This window comes from Magnolia sinica, chromosome 3, assembly GCF_029962835.1.
Source record: "Magnolia sinica isolate HGM2019 chromosome 3, MsV1, whole genome shotgun sequence".
Classification (NCBI taxonomy): domain Eukaryota; kingdom Viridiplantae; phylum Streptophyta; class Magnoliopsida; order Magnoliales; family Magnoliaceae; genus Magnolia; species Magnolia sinica.
Genome location: NC_080575.1, coordinates 88,267,378 through 88,277,984, shown reverse-complemented (window position 1 = coordinate 88,277,984; position 10,607 = coordinate 88,267,378). Strand labels below are relative to the sequence as shown.

Genomic DNA, 10,607 nt, shown 5'->3' with positions numbered 1-10,607 from the left:
TATCACCAGTCTTTCCAATTTACCTCTCCATTCTCAAAATCAAGGCAAATTGGTCATTTTACCTTCATTGTTCATAAGCATGCTTTCGTAAATACAAATGTTCCACCCCTCCCCCCTCCCCCCCCCCAAACAAAATAATAATAATAATAATAATAATAATCAGCAATAGTGAGGAATTTTCAAGTAAAAATCCCCAAAATATTTGGAGTCATGTAAAAATCCCCAAAATATTTAGATTTGTGTTAAGGAAAACTCTAGAGTTATGTAAAAATCCCCAAAATATTTGGATTTGTGTTTAGGAAAACTCTAGGGGCAAAATGTCCAAGATCTACTTGCGTTATATATAGTAGAGATGGTTTTGATCAATGAAACATGACCCTATAATCAAATGCTACAATCCAGATGTAACCTACCGTCATAGGGCTGTAGCATATTATCGCAAACCTTGAGGCTTTTGGTTTTAAAATAATGAAAAGGCTAAAATCCAAAATAAAATTGTTCGCGGCTGTGATTGGTTGCACCAAATATCATGAAATATCATGGTATTTTGGTTTTTAAGTTTTTAAATAATGAAAAGGCTAAAATCCAAAATAAATTTGTTGGTGGCCATGACTGGTTGCACCAAATATTATGAAATTTCACAGTATTTTGCACCAAATTAGACTGATCAATAATGAAATCTCATGATATTTGGTGCAACCAAACGCACCCTAATTCAACAGAAAATCACAACCTCCCATGCCTGGGGTTGTCTTTTGACAAATTTTCAACTGGAGGGCTTTTCTTGGGATCGAGATAGACTACAGAGTGATCCATAGCTCAAGTGGTAGACTAAGTGAAAGATACCTCATTTCAACACTGAGGTCTTGGTTTCGATTCCCTAGTGGGGGTGGCTAACAGTGAAGTGTGAACTGACAATGGGTGTACTAACAAGCTAACCAAAAAAAGAAAAGAAGAGAGACTACAGGGTTTGTAGTCCTACCATCATGTTTTAGACGACTTTAGGTAATTTTCCCAAATAAACCCTTCCTAATCATCAAAAAATTAAATAAAAAACAAAAAAAAAAAAAAAAAAAACCTGGTTATGACTGCATTATTACTGCAGTGCCCATTTCCAGCATGCACCAGAACGTGCCACTGTACTGATGGACCACAACATACTGATTATCTGACGATGTGAAACAGCTACCTGAAGTTTTAGAGTAGATTGATCGAAATGTAAAATACATGAAAACAAACACCGAAGTTCCTTCAGTAACCTGCTCTAAAGCAACAAACCAAAAAATTTCTCCACCCCATGTGATCTGAGTAATAGATTGCTTGAGTATCATCACAGAAACATTGCAAAAAATTAAACATAAGAATTAAAGAAAAAAAAAACTATCGTGACAAATGCTTGGTTAAAAGGCACATTTACCAGTCAAATGGCTGCCGTGTGTCACACGCTGTATAAAATGGTATGCTTGCAATGATTGCCTGAGACCTTAGCATGATGCAGACATAAGCTTCCATTTTGACAAAGTAGCTCCAGCCAGTAACAATGTTGGATGCCCTCATTTGGGTCATATGCACAAGAAAGTAACTGCCATGAGAAAACAATGCTGACATCTCAATTGGTGTTTAGACAAGTTCAGAACCTCCGAGCGGTAGTGCATTCATCTGTAGCGTTCTACCATTTCCTGAAGCAGGGAAACCCACAGTAGGCAGAGATGGATCTGTCACGGGTTCTATCTCGATAAATGTAATCTCCAAAGTGCCGGTGCGCTTCAAACTGAATACAAATGCAAGGATGATCCATCCAAGCATCGAAATGGCCCAGTAATTGTTCATCCCGTGGATCAAACCCCATCCAATGGCATACCCAACGATGATTCCCGACAAATGACCAAGGAAGCTTGCTTGTGGAACAATTATTGATGTGAAGATGAGGGACTCAAATGGAGCGAAGCTGATGGGCAAGGAAAGAAATCCGAAAAGATCCAACTTCGAAGATGGTTGCTTCATGGAGAGGATCGTCATCCACCCAAACACAACACATGAGTAACCGACAGCTGTCACCCTCCGGAAATACTCTATCTTAAATCTCTGAATCAAAACATGGTAAGCCCCCAAAACCAGCAGCCCTGACAACACTACCAAAACAAGCGTGTAGTGGAGATAGAACTCAATGCCGAGACCCACATGGCCCAATTGCTCTACTACTCCGAGGCTCCAAAGGGCACTCATGTTAAAAACCAGATGAAGCACGCTGATATGGGAGAAAGCTGATGTAATGAGCCTCCAATGCTGCCCCTCGAGGGCCGCTTCATAACTCAAACCCACATGTGCATAACCAATGTTTTTCTTCTGAATGTAAAACCAAACTGCACTGCAGATTGCTATTATACAGCTAGTGGCAGGTTTTTCCCAGATCTCATAAAAAAGCGGCTTCCCCATTGTCGGCCGACCCTTTCTTTGGTGGGCAAGTTACAGGAAACAACACCAAAACCTTGGATGCTTCTGATTGGTTGAACCCAAGACCAAGTCAACTTTGCCACCCCAACTGGGCTGGATTGGCAATTGCCGCTCCCCTAATGCCTATGAATGGCAACAACAAGACCATCTCCAAATCGATTTTTGCATGGTCCACCAGATAGCGGAATCAAATTCCTCCAAGGAATGTAATCAGTGGCGAGAATTTCAGTTGTGTGGTTTGGATAAAATAAAATCCATGGATAGCAATTGATCGGATCAGATGGGAATAGATTGTGGAGTCCTCCAATACCCAGAAAAGAAAAGGTGTAACAGATAACTCACAATTTCTGAATAGGAAAGGACTAACATATGATATTTTCTCACAATTTCTGAATTTGACCCCCTCAGCTTAGCTCAGTCACAGCTCAAACCGACATCTCAAGTTCTGAAAAGATATCAATGGTCAGTCAGATTTCTTCATGAAGACATCAAATCAAGCCATGAAAATAAATGCACATGCTAATTCAATCAAATTGACATCAGCAACTCAAGATCTCAGTGATGATCTCCTTCAAGCAAATTTTTTTTTTTGAAAGATCTCCTTTAAGCATTTAAAAGCTGTACTTACATGTATGATCCTCTGCAAGTGAATGATCAACAAAACTTTGAAAAATAACACTGACCCTATACAACACATACGTCTTGTATATAATAACATTGCATAACAGAGATAAAAACCCATGCTAACTGCATCAGTTGGGAATCGGCTTGAATGATGATAATGAAAAAGAAAAGCAATATCCAGAGAATTTGCCACCAAAATCCCTCTCCATGGGAGGGTTTTAATTTATTGATATGGTTGCTTTACACATCCAGTCATAGAGAACATTGATACTCCCATTACAGAGGGAACCTGTGATTATAGACAGGGACATGTAAGAAAAATTGTAAAAGAAAAGGAAAAAAAAGAAACAATGACCGTTCTGGTGTAAGGCAGCTCGCAATAAATTAGTTCAAACAGAAAATTGAGCGGAGTTATCTTTGGAGGCTTGATAGCTGGACGATTGTTAAGCCTTGGAGGCTTGAAGGGGTAAAGCATGTGTCTTAGGTGGGATCTCAAAGACGAAGAAATTGGGACCTTTGAAGATTTCCTGAAGATTCTCGAAGAAATGGCCACTGACACGATGAAAGTAGATTCAATGGTTTGGGAAGCAATCTCGGATGGTAATATTTCCTGAAAAGTATTCATTAGGTCCCTTGCAGAGAGGGAGGGATATCTTTTGAATGAAAGTGTGGGGCAATTCGATCCAGCGAAGAATAGACGCTCTCTTGGGTCATTGTGAGGTACTTAGAAGGGGACAATAGAATAATTTTTTTTTTTATGATGTGTTGTTGTCCTTCTAGAGGATTAGAGACTCCATTCATCACCTCATGGTCAAGAAAGATTTTTGTGGCATCTTGGCAGGCTTTCTTTCTTGAGATTGGCAAGCTTCTTTGAGGTCTGCCAGGGTAGAATGCTCCAGGTCAACAAGGCCAAGCCCAAGTCAGATGCTCTTTGCCCTGGTTTTTGGAAGCTCAATGTTGATGGGAAGTCTAGTGGTAATCCAGGCATTCTGGGAACTGGAGACTTGGTTAAACATAACAAAGGAAATGTCCAAATATTATTCTCGGAAGTGGGCAGAAGTGGAAATGGATATCGAAAGTGATGGCTACCCAACAAGACCTTCAAATCCTATGCTTTTTTCATTATCTCTCTAGTCCCTTGATCATGGAAGAAGATGCCATTACTGTTTTCAAACAGCTCTCCTCCTTGGATAAAGTACCACGGGCTCTTTTGTTGTCACTAAGATTCAACAACTGGTATCCGCTTTAACTGTATCTTTCTCTTTTGTTGATAAAGGAACTGATGACTTCGCGCAACTCCCTTGCAAGACAAGGAGTAATGAGAGGGTCGCTTTTTGTTGCAATATTGCCTTCTCCCTTGGTGTCTTTGTTTTCTCCTCTTTAAATAAGATTTCAGATATGCAATTAAAAAAAAAAAAGGGTATGCATATCCTCCTTGCCTTCTTCCTTGGTGTCTTTGTTTCCTCCTCTTTAAATAAGATTTCAGATATGCAAAAAGAAGAAGAAGAAGGATATGCGTATCCTCCTTTTGGAACATATGCACGGACTTAGATTGAGTGGGTGATTACCCACTGCACAATGTGTAGAGTGTAGACGTGTTGAAAGAACATGCTTCCTCTTCTTAAGAGAGAGCACTTAAATTTCGAATAGTTATAGGATAGTAATTCTTTTGCACCATACTTGTTTAATTTGAGTGCGCAGTTATCATGGTTCTAAATATCATTCAGTGTGAAGTTGACACTGTATTGGTGGAGAATGAAACGTGATTGGAGTCATTCACTTAATCTCATGTAGAGGTGAAGAAATTCCTGATTAAGAAACCCTAGAAACTATCTTTCAAAAAAGGAAAAAAGGAAAAAAAGAAAAAGAAACCCTTGAAACTCTTGATTAAGAATCTGCTTCTTTGACCTCTTTCAATGTGAGTAGGAGATGCCAGGATCAGTTAGGGAATTCTGCTTAGCATGACATGGGGTCAACCTAGGTAAAAGAAAAAGGAAAAAAAGAGATCCCTTTAGAGGTTTTCAGTCCTTGCCAGTTTTATGGTCAATTTGGGTGGAGCTGAATGATAGATGCTTCTGGAATCGTCATAGGCTTCCTGATAAGGTGTTAATGAAGGCAAGAGTGGATGTTACAGTTTGGGCTATGATTCTAAAGCCCCCTTTGTTTTATTTTGTAGCTTTCCTTGATTCTCTTTGATGCTCTTTGTAGTTGTTCCTGTGAGGACATCTTGTCCTCCTTTTCAAAAAATCATTATGATCTTTAAAAAAAAAGGTCCATCCTAAGAAAAGGAACTCTGTGCTCCTTTTATAAGACGACTCCTCGTCAGTTTTAGGGACTTTGAGAATAACACTCCTCTGATCAAGCTTAATTCAACGGGCTTGCATGTTACACAGGTTGATGAGTCTATAGAGACTCAAGGGAGAGTTGGTAATCCTTCTAACTACAAACTCTCCTTTATGAGGAACAGTATTGTGCCCATTTGTCAATTTCGAGGAAGAGAACCATTGCCATCTCACCATTTAAAGATGGTTTGCAGGAATGTTACAGCACTTCAAAATTCGAACCTCGAAAAGTACAATTTTGAAATGTGTATTGAGATACACACCCACCATTCGTGATCCATCCTATGCCCACGAAAATGGGTTTTCTTTTTGTCTTTTATCGGAAATGGCTGTTGTACATAACAGGCATTTTGAGTGTTTTTTTTTCCTTTGCTTCCATGTATTTTGTTTAGGCTGAGTTTGAATGCAAAAATGACTTCAAAATAAGGAAATAGCCCTACAATCTCAGGTACAATTCTTTCAAGTCCAACTCAAACGCAACATAATTGCAATTGAGGACCGATCACCTACAACCAGTTGTATGCCGTAACCTATTTCTTCTGTGTTTCAGAATTTCTCTTTAAAATTTTTCCCTCTAAATATTTTCAAAACAAAATGCTTGTAAAAATGGCTTGTAGCTTAAGCTGACCTACAGCCAGTTGTGAGTGTCTCCTGCTCATTAGATGAGCTGGTGGAGACAGTGTAGTGTGTGTGAGTGATTCAGGGCTCAATCCCTGACAGGGTCACCTTTCAAAAAAAGAAAAGAAAAGAAAAAATGAAAATGAAAAAAAAAAAAAAAAAAACAGTTGTACGTAATCAGCTCTCGTTGCACTTTTGAATCTGAAGAAGGTTGTTACAACTCCATTTCCTCTTTCTTGAACTAAATTATTGCAATTCAATTCAATAGGCCATCCAAACACATCCTAAATATACTTTTTTTAAAAAACCACGTTATAACGTCCATTACTGCTACATGACGGAAACCACCTTGGCCGTTATATCTGCACAAACCCTAGACAATGAAATCCAGCACCTCCAAGCTCGACAGAAAAATCAAGAATTTTTCTTTTTGGAATATCCCCCAATTTCTTCACAGAATCAAAAGGAAAATCAAAGGAGAAGTAAAGGAAGACCACTCCAGAGCATCCAGATTGCGATTTTGTTCAGCCAAACGTATGAAATCTTGACAGATTTGAAAAGCGAAAAAGGCGAAAGATGAGATTCGTAGCTTGTTTGGGGCAATTTTTTATATATAAAAAAGTGGAAATTAGGGTTTTGGTGGATCAGGAATTTGTAGAGATGATGGATTTTGAGAGAGATCTACGCACCTTTTTCTTTCTCAGCTCCGATTCGAGCTCCGATTTCGCCCTAGATTTTCTGCTGCTTCCCACAAGAAAAATGCAAGGCAAGAAATATCTCGATTTTTCTGGTTATTTTTTGATTTTCAAGTTCCTGAAGCGATTCGCGCGAGGAGAAAAGGAGGTCGTGTGAGGCGACACGTGAGTAGACGTCTTGCACGTGTGCAAGATCCTTAAAAAATTCACGATCAACATCGCCGGACGCGGATTTCTTGCTAAAGCCGTTCGCGGGACGTTTCGTGCTGGAATGCTAGTTGGGCCCCACCGTGATGTTTGTTAGAAATCCACACCGTACATCCGTTTTGAGAGCTCGTTTTAGGGCATGTGACAAAAAAATGAGATGGATCCAATACTCAAGTGGGCCACACGAGAGGAAACAGTTTAGATTTAGTTATCACTGTTTGAAACATTTGTATGGCCACGAAGTGTCATATCAGGTGGGAATGACTTCATTGACGGTTTGGATGGCATATAAATATTAATCTTGATTCGAAGAGGGTTAACGGTAAGAAAATCTTTCCCTAGTTTTCCGTATGGTGCCATCTCACTTGAGTTTCCGTTGTCAATCAGTTCACACAAACTCTGTATAAGCATCATCTTAACGCCATTTATCACATCCTCTTTTATATTGAGTGGGGCTGAAAGTTGCGTGGGCTCAACCCGACCGACATTGGGATGGGCTTTGGCAGGATGTATCGGGTTTAGTCTTGGGTTTGGGCCATCCAAACACCAACCGATGAAACTTGGGTTGGGCTCGGGTTGAGGTATTGGGTTGCCCGATCCAATCTGAACCGACCAATATATAAGTTGCCGATCGTCTGTGCCGTAGGCACAGGAAATTCCGTTTGGTTTTGTTGGTCCATGTCATTTCCGATGACTCAAGTTAACAAGATACGTGGTATTTCTCTCTCCCAAATAGATAGCTTGATACACAATAGAACTTTCAAAGGAGTAGTTGTCCTATATATTAGCTTATTTGTTTAGAAGAAATGAACATTTTTATAACAAATAACTACATATATAACCAATGAAATAATAGGCACAGAAAATAAGATATATATTGAAAATATAATAACTAATGTAATAATGAAAATATTAGCATATATCTACCCGACTAACTAGGGATGTACATCAAGCCGAGTCGAGTCGAGGTGGGCCAAGCTCGGCTCGACTCATCCATGCTGTACTCGAGTTTGAGCTCGAGCTCGGCCTCGAGCTCAACATTGAAGCTTGGCTTGTTTGCCAAAGCTGTCGAGTCGAGTTTGTGTTGAGCTAGTGGTTCGAGTCAAGTCGAGTTTACCTCGAGTCAAGCTCGAGCTTGTTCAGATGTTAACTTATTAATTTTTTTGCTAAAACATATAAATTAAATGTCTCATATGCGACTAAGACATAAACCTCTAGATACTAATAGTATCATATTATAAAACCACATTTTTGTCCTCAACTCAGCCCCCGACCTGACTCAACCCAGCACCAAACCCGACCTAACCGAACCCAGCCCCCACCCTTACCCAAATCGCAACCCGACTCAACCCAATACCCAACCCGACCCAACCCAGCCTCCCACCCGACCCAAACCCCAACCCGACTCAACCCAGCACCCCTCCCGACCCATCCCAGCCCAAACCCCAACCCAACCCCACCCAAACCCATCGCCTAACTCGGCCCAAACGACCAAACCCCAACCCGACTCAATCTATTGTTGCTGCTCCTCAACCCGATCCAACCCATCGGCCATCATCGCCCAACCTGACCCAATTAATCATATTAAAAAAAAAATCTATATTCATATATTCATTATATTAATATAAATAAATAAATAAACATTAATCAAAATCACCTACCTTTGTGCTTTGTGGTGGCCGAATCAGTTGAGCAGGTTGCTGGGTGCGGTTGTGCAGGCTGCTTAAAGTCGCCGAGTCGGGATTGGGCATGTTGCGCGGGTTGGCTCAGAGAGATCAGGACTTCAGGAGAATGAGAGAAAGAGAGAGATAGAGAGGGGTAGAGACGGCGATCGGTGGGCTGTTGGGTGCGGTCGTGCGAGCTGCGGCGTGTTGGCTGCTGGGTAGGGTAAGAGTAAGAGAAAGAACGAGAGGGAGAGAGAGAATGGGTCGGGTAGGGGGTTTTTTTTTTTTTTTTTACTTTTAACTTTTTTTAAAAAAAGTTAAATATTATATATATATATATATATTTAATATAAATATATATATATATATATATATATATTACTCGAACTCGAGTTCGAGCTTTGAGTCGAGTCGAGTCGAGTTGAAATGCACCATGGTCAAACTCGGCTCGAACTCAACTCGAGCTTTAAAAAAGAAGCTTGACTCTCCCCGAGTCGGCCTTTCAAGCCGAGTTAATCCGAGCTGACTCGAGCTGAGTCGAGCGAGCTTTTCGAGCTAGCTCGACTTGTGTACAGCCCTACGACCAACCCACTGAACCCGACTGAGCCTGCTTGGGTTGGGCTTGGGTTGACAATTCCCAACCTGAGGTTGGGTTGGGTTGGGTTGGGTTAGGTTTGAGGAATAGGAACCTTAGGTTGGGCTAGGTTGAGCACCAACCCGACCTAACCTGCCGACTTTCAACCCTAATATTGAGCTTTCTATAGGCAAAAGTCTTTTGTGTGCTAATCATGGCATTTCAATGTCCAAGTGTATTATTATGCCAATTAGGCATTTGTCCTATTGGTTTTGATTCTGTTACTAGGTTTTGCACATTTTTTAGGAAAAATATTTCTTTCTTATTTATGTATTTATTTTAATACACACACACCCACGCACGCCGTAGTGGGATTTCACCACCTATGGGTCTTGAACCCAAGACCTCGTGTTGAAACTCCTTAGAGTCTACCACTAAGGTAAGGACTTGAACCCTTTTTTAGGGAAAAATCTTAAGAGTAAAAACAATTCGTAGTAGCTCACTCTTTTACAAAGATGAAGTATAGGGCTATGGGCAATATAAGTAGTGAAGTTGTTTAGTTGCACTATTTTCGTGTTGATTTGGGCACTTATATTACGTATCTGTTATACCACTCTTTTGTGATAACCAAACAATAATTCACATTACTTTTAATCAGGGCTGAAAGTCAGGTGGGTTGGTACTCAACCTTAGCCCAACACAAGGTTTCTATACCTCAACCTTAACCCAACCCAACCTCAGGTTGAGAATTCACAACCAGGCCTAACCCAAGTTGGCTCAGTCGGATTGGTAAGGTGGATACATGCTAATAATTTTGTTATTACATTAGTCTATTATATTTCAATACAAGTCTTATTTTTTTACCTATGATTTTATTAATTATTTATTGCAAAGAACTTCATTTTTTCTAAATAAACAAGCTAAACTATAGGACAACTACTTTAAAAGTCGTGTTGTGTAGCATGTAATTTATTTGGGAGAAAGAAATCCGGCGTATCTTGTTAACTTGAGTCATTGGAGATGACATGGACTAATGAGACCTGATAGGGTTGGAATTTCATGTGCCTTCAACATAGACGATTCACACTCAATTATAATTTATAAATAACTTATATATCGATTGGGTTCGGGTTGGGTCGGTCCACCCAAGACCTCAACCCAAGCCCGACCCAAGTTTTATCGGGTTGGTGTTTGTATAGGCCAAGCCTGAGACCAAACCCAATACATCCTACCCAAGCCCAACCTAATGTCGGGTCAATCGGGTTGAGCCCGCCCGACTTTCAGCCCTACTTTTAATAAGGTGTTCCGCAAACACAACAAACACATTGAAGTTGATTGTCACTTGATTGCTGGCATCGTCAATACCCTTTATCTGGTGTCTAAAGAGTAATTAGTTAATGCCATTGAGGGTGTCAATGGGTCTTGTCTT

The 10,607-nt window shown here is 40.2% G+C and overlaps 1 protein-coding gene across 1 annotated transcript; it reads right to left on the bottom strand.

The window, feature by feature from the left end:
- Nucleotides 1-1,188: 1,188 nt before the first annotated feature.
- LOC131240161 (RHOMBOID-like protein 13) lies at nucleotides 1,189-6,886 on the bottom strand. Its single transcript, XM_058238234.1, has 2 exons — nucleotides 6,728-6,886; nucleotides 1,189-2,899 (listed from the first exon to the last, which is right to left on the bottom strand). Exon 2 carries the CDS (start codon nucleotides 2,434-2,436, stop codon nucleotides 1,621-1,623), a length of 816 nt encoding a protein of 271 aa, XP_058094217.1. The 5' UTR covers nucleotides 2,437-2,899; nucleotides 6,728-6,886; the 3' UTR covers nucleotides 1,189-1,620.
- Nucleotides 6,887-10,607: the final 3,721 nt, after the last annotated feature.

Bases quoted from the DNA above. Each gene is read 5' to 3' on its own strand.
- LOC131240161 (XM_058238234.1), bottom strand. From the start codon at position 2,436: ATGGGGAAGCCGCTTTTTTATGAGATCTGGGAAAAACCTGCCACTAGC.